Below are 13,360 nucleotides of genomic sequence, written 5' to 3' on the forward strand. Positions count from 1 at the left end.
TGTCATGGAATGGTACGCCGAAAACGTTTTTTTTTCTCTTTTTTGTCACCTCAATAGCTTTTTTTTCTTATTAGCGTGTAAATGGCTAATTTCGCCAATTCCATCCTTGCGGAGCATCGGAAAAAATGACCGTTACTCCCTTGAGGGACAACGGGAAAAAGGAACTGTTAGTCCCCTTGATGGAGTAACCGCATGGGGAGTAACAGTTCATCCCCTCGCAGTTAGTCCCCAAAAGGACGAATGCTTGTGGCAGGTCAGTTACTCCCCAAAAGGACTAACCTCGATACCCCGTTTCGTCCTTTTTTTTTCTTAGAGTGTAGGATGTACACTTAGAACTAAAATGCGAACTCTTTAGTTAGCTGTGATGTCATTCATTGCATGTGTAAAAAAAGGATTATAGACTCCGGTAGGTTTGCTACGTCGACTTTTTTTATATGCGACATTGGAACACTAGCTTTGCGAAACATATGAATACGAAGAGCGCAATAACAATGAGCATTGCGAAGCGTGAGACACCTCGTAATGCAATGAAATACTTTGCTCTACCGCGTGCTCTTAACAATAGAGAGTGTCACACCTGTGGTACTCTTTGCACAAGCTCAGGCGAGCGAGAAACCCTGAGGCATCCTGCATAGTGCCCCACATTACATTTGCTCCATGATCACTACACATCACATTTTCTCATAAACAGCACTGCTTGGGCCTCGCTTGCATTGCAGTGCTTGTAACTGAAACGACATTATATGGCGTTTACTATATACCATAGATAAAATAGGCAATCCGTTAAAAAAAGCTGCCAAATTAGGCAGGAGGGTATTTTTTAGGAATAGAATTGTCAACAAAGAAAAAGAAAAAAAATCTAAGATTGGCACTTTGGAGAACAGATTGTAGAAATGAACCAAAATCAGTTAATACCTTTACTTAAATTCAGGAGTTTTACTTGCCAAAACTACAATCTGATTATGAGGACTGCCGTTGTGGGGGATTCTGGCATAATTTTCACTACCTGGGGTTCTGTCACGCGAGCCCACATCTAAGTACCACGAACGTTGTTGCATTACGGCCTCATCGAAATGCAACCGCCGTGGCCGGCTTAAAATCAGCGACCTCAGCTTCAGCAGCACCACGCAATAGCCATTGGGCTAGCACCGCTCATAAAAAATAGAAAACAAAAAGGAACGGAAAAGCATTGAAAAAACAAAATAAATGCTCTCACAATACAGCAGAATTGCAAATGTGTTTCACAGTCACACACTGTATGCGGAAAGCGCATTTTTTTATAGGACCGGCGCTTCGACGTCTAGCTCACGGGAGCCGGTCCTCGCTTGGTCAATGACCCGGTTACATCTCGCTCTCCGGCTCGCTTTCTCGGCGTGGATGTTCTCATGCGGACAAAGAGCTTCGCAGTGAGTGTTTCGAACAGCTGGCGTCGGTGGTATAGTGGTTAGCATAGCTGCCTTCCAAGCAGTTGACCCGGGTTCGATTCCCGGCCGACGCACATTTTTTAATTTTTTTTTATTTTTATTACGAACATTTATTACATGCCTATTTGAAGCAACCACGGGTCTGGAGAGTGATAATTCACCTTTTATTTACTGTCGGCGTAGCAATGGAATTTGCGGTGCTGCTGTTCATATGGCAACGCCGAGGTGAGAGTATCGAGTGTTTTCGTCTGCGCCAGTGAGAATGTTCACTCCTCTCCGATCGCAGCAACAGATCGCGGCAGTGCTTTGACAGCGCTATCGACGCTATTATTTGTCCTTATTGACCATGCACCTTGCTTACCTTTTCGTTATACGCGTGATGTAAATCGTGCACAGAAACATTTATCGATACCTGGCTATGTCGACGTCTCCTGTTTCCCCAACCCCATTACCTCTACTAGGCCAATGGGTCAACCACGCATTAAATTATCGACCACTTCCCATCAGCGCCACCATACCATCATCAGCACAGTCCCACGTGATGTGCAAAAACAGAAAACAAATGTGCATAACACTGGCAGCTTTTAATGCGATTAGCAGTCTTAGAATACGTCACGCATTTCCCGGTGTCGGTCTGTTTTCCCGCTAATTTGGGTTATTGGGTAGTCTATGGTCTAATAAATAAAGCATCGGACTGCCGTGCTTACGTAACCTGGTTCGAAACCAATCGTTAGACCAACTGAGGTCGCTGTGTATGTGACACAGCGCATGCGCCGCTCTTCCATGAGCCATTTTGACGCCAAATTAGGTGACGGGGTGCGTGCCACTTGGTAGGTGCCCGCCCTTCAATGAACATCTTTGAGGCCAACTTGGACCAATGTTGGGTACGAGCCACTGGGTGGTCTAATCTAATTAACGTCCACACTCATCGTGAGATGGGTTCTGCCAGAATGTCTTTCTCTAACCATTTTCCCACCAACATGGGTCCGTCCCTCAGTAGTCCATGGTCTAAACGTTAGAGTGTATGGCTGCTGTGGTGTGCACCTTTCCTGTTATCTGTTCCTGTTCCTTTCTTTTTTCTCTCTCTCTTTGCTCTCTTTCCAACCCCTATTTAGGCCACCGTCCTGCAAGGTAGTAAACCGGAAACTCGCACCCGGTTAACTTTCCTGCCTTTCCTCTCTCTCTGCTGCCTGAACCGAGTGCAAACCCAACCGTCAGGCCCACTTTGGTTGCTAGTCACTTTGGGCATGTGCCACTGGTTATGTGCCTGTCTTTCCCATGAACTTCTTTCACCTTCAACTTGGCTCACTGGATAAATTCCCCTGGATATGTGCCGCTCCTTCGTGAACCTATTTGACGCCAACTTTGGTCCCTTTAGTATGTGCGCCTCTTCAATGAACCGCTTTGACACCAACATGGATCCCTGCGTTTGTGCCAGTGAGTATGTCTACCCCCTTAATAAACCTCTGACGTCAACTTGGGCCACTGAGTATGGGCCACTCAACACGTGCTCCTCCAAATAAAACAAATACATTTAAAATTTATCCTGTGCTGTGCAGAATTGAACCCACGGTATGTATATTCAGACAATCATTTGTCAATATGTAATTACGCGGCGAAAAGACACTTTACGAGATATATATACAACGACGAAAAGACATATTTACGAGATATATATACAACGGGCAGAAGACAGGCATACAAGATGAAGCCCATGCGGGCGACTATCGGCGATCGTCGTCAGTCCTGTCATCATCGTTCGCTACTGCAGTGCATCGTAGCAATACAGACACACACGTGGTATTCGTGGACTTCATGGCGGCCCCACAAGGTGGCACAGCGTGTCCAAATGGAAGTGCGGCAGAGCAGCCTAGCCGCATAGACGCCTCGAATGTGACGCATTTTGGCGGTGGCTACATGTTGTTTCGCCATATTGCTTGAATGCTAACCCCATTAGCGTCGACACATCGTGAGATGCGTTCGGCCGGAATTTTTTTTAGCCTAGAAAGCAAGCACATGTATTCATATTTGAGTATCATATCGTAAAATTGGAGCTTATTGTGTCAGCGTTTGGGACCACTGAGGTCGGATCTTAGCAGACTGCCTGGAACTTCAGCAAGAAGACTACTTGATGTCCTCTGGACACATCCTCTCACCCCAGCATCCTTCTAATCTCATACTGAGATTTGAGTGCTCACCAAGGAAACATAAGTGCTCGTAAATAATCAGTAGACGTCCACTGCACCTCATCGCAAAGTTCTCTTCTCACCGGTGATTTAAAAGCTTGCCTGAAGGGCTGTTCCATTCTTGAGGACCGGTTGCATACTTGTGCACTTCTAATAGAATAATATAATGCATGTGCATTATTTGGTATGGTTAAACTGGCCTATACTTTGCAATGCTTAAACGCCAACAGTTGAGCAATTTTGGACAGCAAGGTAGTCTAGTCTCGTATAGTTTACATGCGTAACATCGTGTATAAAAATGTTTTATTGAAAGGAGATTGGATTGGACACGAAAAGCTCTCAAATGTGCACTTTTCTGATAACGAAACTGAACTAAAGGAAGGAAAATCAGCGCTATTACCATTTCCCGGAAATGACGCTGTTCACCTGCGTGGCCATCAAAATTCGGCGGTGCCCGCAGTGTGCTAAACATCTCGGAGGCAATGTGCTGGGACTTTCACCCCATCTGCTTACCACCATGTGAGCGCCTCGTCTCCTGAGCTCCATTCAAAGCTATTTAACTGCGGGTAACAAAATTAGTCAGAATTAGACACCATCCTAATCAGTAGAATACATTTATTCTTATCGTTGCGGTGACTCGTCGACTGTTAACGCAAAAGTCGAGAGCGGGTGCAGGAGAATGCATGGATTGCAAAGACAACGAATGAATGGCCTCTGAGATCCGGCGGCGCGTGATAGCGCACAGCGTAACACCAGACTGGCCGTTGGTGTAACTGACGCCGCATGCCACCGCGCCCTCTCTACCTATTGCATGATGTATTCTCTGTCTCTGCAGGACAGTGTGTTCTCTGTCTCTGCCTGCCTGCCTGCCTGCCTGGCTGCCTGCATGTCTGCCTGTGCGCCATCTTAGCCACGTGACAACAACACCCACGTGCTTTTTCAAGCCAGTTCTGACTGGCGCACGCCAAGAAGCAGGGCTATTGTCGTTGGGATAGCGTCGCCAAGCTTCCTTCGTGATACCAAAAAAGCCTTTCACCTGCTTTGTAGCAAGCTTCAGGAATTTAAACACACGGCGACATATTATGATGCGGAGCTTTATTGCAGATTGCAGTCAGGTGATATCGACGACGTAAGCTGTGTTGGTTCGTGGCGTAGTGTTCAGAGGGCGTCTCATGGCTTCCACATAAGAAGGCAGCTCCTCCTGCTGGAACGAACAACGAACAATAAACACAACGAATTCGTAGCATTAGAATCATGAAACGGTTCTCCATACATGCATGAAGGATGTAGCAGAAATAAATGAAATTCTTCACCGATGTGTGCCGATCTAACAAGTGACATATCAATAACAGGACAGCTGCACTGGCGACTTCTCACACCCTTGGCAAGAATTTGTGCTATGTTTGCTGTTTCAGTCCAAGGCTGGCTATTAAAGTGATGGCTCCCCGCAGGTTGCCTCGCAGTACCAATGTGTTAGCTTTCAAAGCCGCAGCTGTGCGAAGTCTAATCGGGCCTCCAAAATGAAGCCGGTATAACTCCACGTGAGAAGCAAAAATTACGGATTACTGGATAAAAAAAAATCACCAGCCCTTCCTCTGTCGAGAAAATGGGGGTAAGCGAAGCTTGTCGTGTGTACACCTAACCTACTACTTTTGCTTCCCTTTCCTTTTACTTTTCCTTGCCGTTCGTGCAACTTTCGAGCATCGGCTACGGAAGCCGTCACGGTCAGGTCGGCACGTCTATGGGTATGTCGACAACGGTGGACCATGTCCGCCGTTGTCCCTTGCGTTCGATGTCTCGAGTTTGCTCGGCGGCGTGGTTAGCAGCATTCGCTCGCAAATGCCGCTTGCGATTCTTCAAAATTAAATTGCTTCAAAATTAAATCTGTCCATCATGGTATGAGAATGAATGGCTCATACCACCGTAAACGCGGCCTCCCCACAACGACGACAGAAGAGAAGTGAAATTCTACGCTGGAACGATGAGCGGCAACGGAGCCAGCTGTGGAAGAAGTCGGCGGCGCTCGAGCCAATGCTGATGATGATAGTTTTCCACGTACACCGCGTAAGCTGACCCCGACTTAAGTGAGCCTATATAAGGCTTAGCTTAAAATCGCGCATGAAAGCTGCTGTGTATTTCAACAGGATATATGCAAGGATACGTTTCTTTTGTAATTGCTGATCACTAAACGTCACAAAGCACATTCGGGGCTACGACACACGTTGCATTGCGTTTACATTTGATGTCAACGACGCCGCCCTTCACGGCCAAGCGAAAACCATCGTGGTACCCCCAGCTTCTTTGTGAAAGAAAAGACATATAGGCGCAGTATGTTAGACGCTACAATTAAGAGTAACCTACTTTCTTAATGCTTTCTTTAAAGGGTTGGTCTATAGAGTGTTCTTGGTGCGCTCCAACTGTAGCGCAACAATGTATTGTTTGTTAAATCGATATGTATTGAAGTTACACGTGTACTCGATTACCTTGACCATAGATGCGGTATATCTGCTTCATTATCTCTACTGAAGTTAGCCTATTTTGGACCATCTGGGGTTCTTTAACGTGCTCCTAAAGTCAAGTACACGCGTGTTTTTGCATTTCACCTCCATCGAAATGCGGCCGCCGTGGCCGGGATCCGATCCCGCGACCTCGCGCTTAACAGCTCTACACCATAGCCACTATGCAACCACGACGGGTAACGAAGTCACCGTGTCCAAACGTTCCCCCTAGATACATTTTTTTATTTTAACTTATTTAAGTTATAATGCAGTGCGAGGACCACACTGGGGGGCGAGCAAGATGCAAAAGAACATTGTACAAAATAGAACTCAGACATATGAAAAAAAAATGTAATTACCCTACCGAAAACAAAACTTTGGTAAGAGGTTAAAATACAGCATCAATATAAACGAAAATAAATCAACAACACATTTTCAAACACTTTCACATCATATAGCTTTAGCAGACTTGCAGGCAACGCGTTCTATTGTGCTATAGTGCGAGAGAAATACGAATGCTAGAAAGGACCATCGTGCTATCTGAAGAATATCAGCGTGCCACATCGGCCGTGATAGACGGGGCGTAACTATGAGTTTGCACTCATATATATTGATTAGAGAGCAACAGAAAAAAAAAACTTTAGCGACAACTCCACTTATCTAAAGACAAATGTTGTTAGTTATGAGCTGAGTTGGCGAATTCTGGTGACAATAGGAGTTAAAGATGAAACGAACTGCCTTTCTGTGAATCATTTCAAGTTTGCAAATATCTCTCTTTCTTTAAGTACGAATGCCAAGCTGTGCTCGCGTATTCCAGTTAAGGCCTCCCGAGTGTATTATACGCCAGCATTTTTATATAGTCACTTGTTCGATTAGCATCCCTCGTTCGATTACAATTGAGCATTTCTTGGAACAAAATATCATTGCTATTAAGCGAAGGTGAGTATTCATCGAATGTGCCTAAATCTGTATGCTTCATTTTCATTGAACAGAGCACCGATATCAAAGAGGACTCTCGATTACCATAACAGTAACACGATTATTCGAAAAAAAAAAACGCGCAAAGCAGCTCGCGCCGCACTGGCTATACTGAGTGAAAAACCACAGCACCTGCTGTCGTTGGACGTCGGTGTAGGCAGGCGGCCTTTCCAACTGGAACCTGGGCCCCGGCTCAGGTGTCGCCGTTGATGACGCGAATGCGATGCTTTCCTCGTTGTCCGACCGACCTAGGAAAGCCCTGTGCGTGCCATAACGTTTGCAAAAACGTAGAAAGCCTATTAACAAAGAAAGGACCATCCTTCCTAGGATGTGCACGCGGAGATACCTGAGAATAATCGAGAAATTGACAAGTTGGTACATTTTTGGAAGGCTATAAACAGCGCACAATGGACGAATGACAGCCGAGATACCTGCGGCATGGTGAAGGATTGCGCGAGCTTGAACAGGTGGCTTCTCATGCATTCTGTGGATTTCCTTTCCTGTGTCTATTTTTTTAAATTAACCCCCAATTACATTTCGAGTACCATGGGACTTTCTTCGGCAGCACATTTTTCATCATCCCGTTTTCGCTATTGTTTTTCCTAAAGGAGTGCACAACGTGACACTTTTGACTGTTCTTTTGAAAACAAGGCCTTGTTAGCTGACTTCAGACGGGTTTGGTGTATCTGGGATCTGGCTACCTTTTAACTACTTCCAGAAAAAAAATGGTCGAATAGGAGATTTGTAGATGTATAACATCTGCAATAGATCCATCATGTTATAGATCCATCCGATGGATCTATAACATGAAAATGGTACAAAATGATACTTCTCCCCGCCTGGAACACGTAGCAATAGTCAGCAACTAAAGTTATAACCAAAACGCAGTAAACGGGGTGGAATGTGAGTGCCTGTATAGTTCTCATACTCTGCCATGCCGCCACCAAGTGCTATCTAACCTAACTGCCCCGCCCTTCGCCAGATGGAGGGAAATGCCCGAGTTTGGTAAGATTAGTAAGAGGCGATTGTAGGTTTCATGGCAGAAAAGTAGTGAGACCATAAGCAACGGAGGCGTAGAAATACAAAGTTCCCATCAGTGGTTCAGAACGTTCTATGCTGGGAATTTATTTTGTGTTGTTTTTTTTTCTCTCAAAAAGATACGTATTACATTAGGCAAATTAAGAACAAGAGCTTGGTTGTGAAATCCACCATCCCGTTTCAAAGGAGTCGCTCACAGCATCCATCGATCCATGGTAAAAGCTCCAGAGACATTAAAGTTCGAGATTGAAGAGAATTGGGTCGGATGAGCCGGGAAAGCGGAAAGCCACAGTCCGCGCGAGCGCGTCGCCCGAACCTTGGGCTTCTGTCTGGAAGAAGTTGTAAACACTCGGGGTTAATGGTTCTATGCCTCGCGGTAGCGCGAGAGAGCAATATGAAAACCGACACGATGGATCTATTGCAAAGTCTCAAACGCTGAAAAAAGAAAGTGTGAGCCAATTATTGGCGCTAAATATGGCAAGGTCGACGTAACTGCACGTGATATATGCGATACGAATAAGACACATAATGCACAATGAACATGAAAAGGAGACAGAATCGGGACATGTAATCAACATTTATTCACCGAATAATTTGAACCACCATGATCGTCAGCCTTGTTTTCTTTAGCGACTACATTTTATTTACCCTTTCTTTATTTACGGTAAACGAAGTTCTCCTAAAAGAATACTAGCAAGCCTCATAGCATCCGAAATAAATTACTACACGTAATGTCTTTTTCCGCAAACCAGTTTCGGTTTCGTTTCCCATGATATTATATATATATATATATATATATATATATATATATATATATATATATGCGTGTGCGTGTGTTTGTGTGCGTGTGTGACGTCACTACACAGGTGGTGGCACGTCATAAATCACGTGGTGGTTTATGACGTCACGGCACATACGGCTCCTTGGGAAACGAAACCGAAATTGGTTCGTCGAAACGCTTTCAATAATAAGGGTGTTCTGAGGTTTGCAGTATTCTTCTAATTATTATGACTATATCATATAACATCCGCCTCTATTGGCATTAAATCATAAACGAGACAGAGAGGGAGAAAACAGCAAAATATAGAGATAAGCTTGAGGCCAACTACTTCTAAACAGTGACATTGCACGGGGCAAATTAAAATAAGAGGCACAAAATTACGTTTTTCATGTGATAACGACGAAATATTCGAGGTAAGAAAATCACTGAGATGGAGTTTGATGGGCTAAGAAGAAGCGCAGGGAAGACGACGACCCAAGAAACCTAAAAAAAAAAAAAATTGGAGGACGCTTTAAGAGTGCAACGTTGCAACGTGATAGGATTCAAAGATCCCTGAATGCTTGTCAGGCTTTCCTGCAACTGCAGCTTTCTTTTTCTCCACCTTCGCCTCTGCACGCCGCAACCACTTTACGCTGCCGAGGAGGCGAGCGCCATCTGGATGGCGTTTTCTCAAGTAACCTACCCGAGCACGCCGCTGTTGTTATGGTAGAAATGCTGGAAAAGCGGTACGTGTTTGAGTTTCCTTGTAACAGAATTATGTTTTCTCGTACACTCAAATTACAGACCGAGGCTATCATGTCTGTAGGTTGTAGTTAAGTCGTAATTTACGATTTTTTGACGGATTTTATTTTGAGAAATTCAATTTTGTTCACTAACGCCTTGCGCCACACGGAGGGCCTCCTGTGTGGTCGGGGTGGTTGGGGATTATTTTCTCCGCCATCGACGGCGATGCTTACGTCAGCGCCGATGCCAAATTTTCTGCGACATGGGACGCTTAACGCCGTCGCGTTAAAACAGACATCGCGAGCGCTGAGAAAATTGTTGACACCTAATCAAACAGGCGCCAAGGCAGAACCTTACGCACTCCTTCCAAGCATGGCCCTTACTTCACCTTAAGGCTTGCAGCACCTATGTAGTAACTTAACAGTCGGAAGTGGTCGGAAGCTTGCGCCTCAGACTGCGTTTATAAATTTTTGCAATTTGTCATTTGCAGCAAAAGCACCGACCTTCCTGCAGGGTGTCAAATCGTGTGGCTCACAGGCTTGCCTGGTCTTTAGCAGGTAATGAACGAGGTCATGGAGGGCATGATTTCTCCATTTTTCTCTCGTTTATTATTTTCTTTCTACAAAGTTGTTCATATCGCTAGAGAAGCCTTGAAGTTGACTGACACTCAGGAACACATATTGATGGTATAGTTGGGGTTCTATGGCATAGAAATTAACTAATTGCCATATCCTCTACAGGCGCTGGGCGCAGCACGCCAAGATAGTCGGTGAAAAGCAAACAAACCGACGAAAATAATTATATTAAAATGTGCCACAAATATCTTAAAACAATTCTGAATCGATATGCAGAGCAAGCTTGAATAAAACATGTAAGGTATTTTAGTAAAGCGAGTTGGAAAGTTAAGTTCTGGGTGTTGGCTATCGGTAGCAGCTTGTCGTCATGCATGTGGGCTCACGCGTATTTCATTGTTTCTTTAAAGTGCTTTGCATCCGGCATATATCTCATATATCTAATCTCAAGTGGCTGGGTGGTCGCCCCCTTTGAAGTATACTGGACATCATATCGTTGATGCTGTCATATCAGACGTCCCTGCCGAGCGTTCTCGCATGGAGTCCGTACTTCGTAAACTTGACAACACTCGGTGAAGAAAGGAAAATTCCTAATCCGTTTCGTAGTTAACTATAGTTTGCCATTTTCTTTTAAATGCATGCAATCAGTGTGTTTTCTCAATACTGATCTAAAGGGCTGACACTTGGATAACCCTTCCAGCGCTGTGAGTAGAATTACACGCGCCAAGATGACTCATCAAAGCAAGAGCACTGAAGGAAATAACGATATTTAAAACGTGTGGCATACATCATCTTCATCATCAGCCTATATTTATGTCCACTGCTGGAAGAACGCCTCTCCCTGCGATCTCTAATTACCCCTCTCTTGTGCTATCTGATTTCAACTTGCGCCTGCAAATTTCCTAGCTTCATCTCTCCACCTAGTTTTCTGCCGTCCTCGACTGCGCTTCCCCATCTCTTGGTATCCATTCTGTAACCCTAATGGTCCACCAGTTATCCATCCTACTCATTACATGGCCTGTCCCGCTCCTCTTTTTCCGCTTAATGTCAACTAGAATATCGGCTTTCTCCGTTTGTTCTCTGATCCACACCGCTCTCTTCTTGTCTCTTAACATTATGCCTAACATTTTTCGTTCCATCGCTCTTTGTACGGTGCTTAACTTGTCGAGCTCCTTTGTTAACCTCCAAGTTTCTGACCCATATGTTATCACCGATAGAATGCAATGATTGTACACTTTTCTTTTCAATGAAAGTGGTAATCTCCCAGTCAGGATTTGGCAATGCCTGCTGTATGCACTCCTACCCAATTTTATTCTGTAAATTTCTTTCTCATGATCAGGGTTCCCTGTGAGTAATTGACCTAGATAAACGTACTCCTTTACAGACTCTAGACGCTGACTGGCAATCCTAGATCCATAGAGGTAATCAAGATCATAGAGGCAATCAAAAGAGGCGATTGATAGAGGTAATGAATGAAACCATAACTAGGTTATTCTCAGAAGCAACAATTGAAGTGGGAGGTAAGGCACCAAGGCAACCAGTAGTTAAGCTCTCCCAAACAACAAAGGACCTAATAAAGAAACGGCAAAACATGAAAGTGTCAACTGATCAACAAGAAGAAAGTAAGAGATATCCGAAATTATAACATGGAAAAGATTGAGGAAGCAATAAAATATGGACGCAGCATGAAATCAGAAGAAAAGTAGGCATTGGACAAGCCAATTTGTATGCACTGAAAGATAAGCAGGGTAATATCATCAGCAATTTCGATGACATGATAAAAGCAGCGGAGAGAGAGAGAGAGAGAGAGAGAGAAATAACTTTATTTAGGAAAAATAGGGTTATGGGGGCCGGAGGGCGGGTCCTTAGTCCAGGACTCCAGTGGCCACCGCCACGCGCCGTGCCTGGTCGAGGAGGCTCAATTAACTCTCCAGGTCAGTCCTGGCGAGGATGGCTTCACAGACCCGAACACTCCGACGAGGGAAGGGAACAGCGTAACACGCGACACCACTCCCGACCTCACCTTCATCACACAAACCACGCGAGCCGAATGGCTCAACACACTCGAAAACTTAGGCAGCGATCACTACATACTGAACATAACGCTACAAACCGGACGCCTACGCAGGCAGATCGGTACAGCCAAAATCACTGACTGGCGAAAAATTAGGGAAGCCCAAGAACAGGACACAGACACAATCACCAACCTGGAAGACTGGTGCGACAACCTCCGTCGACAGAAACAACACCATACAAAGGAAATTGCCAGAACGGAAGAGACCCCAGAAGTGGATCCCCACCTACTACACCTGTGGGACGCCAAACGAGGTCTCACCCACCGTTGGAAAACACAGAAGTACAACAGGAAACTGAAGACACGCATAGCACAAATAACAGCGGAAGCAGAAGAATATGCCATGCAACTCGCCTCGGCGAACTGGTATCGATTATGCGACTCCTTCGGTGGCACCCTGGGTACCGCCAAAACGTGGCACATACTCAAAGCCATCCTGGACTCCACCAAAACCAAAGGAGAGGGGCACAAGGCCCTGGAGCGGCTACTACACACCTACCCAGGCAGCCAACAAGACCTCATCGACGCCATCAAGAACAAGTGCTATGGAGATCCAGCTCCCACGCAACCATGTACAACACCATACATGGGACAACCCAACCCACTTTTGGACGAACCCATCACAGAAAACGAGGTGAGAGCGGCCATCGCAGCCACCACCCGTAACACAGCGGCGGGCACGGACCGTATCACGAAACCTTAGCGACAAGGCCATCTCCGCGCTCACGGCCTTTCTCAACCAACACTGGGAACAAGGTACGGTGCCGGCGATGTGGAAACATGCCCGCATAATCATGATCCCCAAACCGGGGAAGAAATTGGCAATTGAAAATCTGAGACCAATCTCGCTCACATCCTTCCTCGGCAAGGTGTACGAGAAGATCATACACAAGAGACTACAGGGACACTTAGAAGACAACAAGCACCTGCCAGACACCATGTTTGGTTTCCGCGCAGGCTTGTCCACACAAGACGTTTTACTGCAAATCAAGGAAGAAATCCTCAGCAACGTTCCCCGCAGCGGCGAACATGCCCTCCTAGCAATCGACATCAAAGGAGCTTTCGACAACGTCAGCCACCAAGGAA

The 13,360-nt window shown here is 45.5% G+C and overlaps 1 protein-coding gene and 1 non-coding gene across 3 annotated transcripts in view; one reads left to right on the forward strand and one right to left on the reverse strand.

Moving 5' to 3' along the window:
- Window positions 1-1,426: 1,426 nt before the first annotated feature.
- Window positions 1,427-1,498, forward strand: Trnag-ucc (transfer RNA glycine (anticodon UCC)). The gene has a single exon. It is a non-coding gene; the product is annotated as a tRNA-Gly (tRNA).
- A 3,157-nt stretch (window positions 1,499-4,655) lies between these two features.
- LOC119465219 (uncharacterized) overlaps window positions 4,656-13,360 on the reverse strand; it is a 31,094-nt gene continuing 22,389 nt past the window's right edge. The window contains exons 4-5 of one of the 2 annotated variants that reach the window (XM_037726014.2): window positions 7,219-7,345; window positions 4,656-4,814 (exon numbers count right to left, since the gene is read on the reverse strand). In XM_037726014.2, the coding sequence (XP_037581942.1) occupies window positions 4,722-4,814; window positions 7,219-7,345 (220 nt within the window). In that variant the 3' untranslated portion in view covers window positions 4,656-4,721. The remainder of the gene's footprint in view (window positions 4,815-7,218; window positions 7,346-13,360) is intronic. The other variant, XM_037726015.2, reaches the window with a different exon arrangement.

Source organism: Dermacentor silvarum, chromosome 9 (assembly GCF_013339745.2).
Source record: "Dermacentor silvarum isolate Dsil-2018 chromosome 9, BIME_Dsil_1.4, whole genome shotgun sequence".
NCBI classification, from domain to species: Eukaryota; Metazoa; Arthropoda; class Arachnida; order Ixodida; family Ixodidae; genus Dermacentor; species Dermacentor silvarum.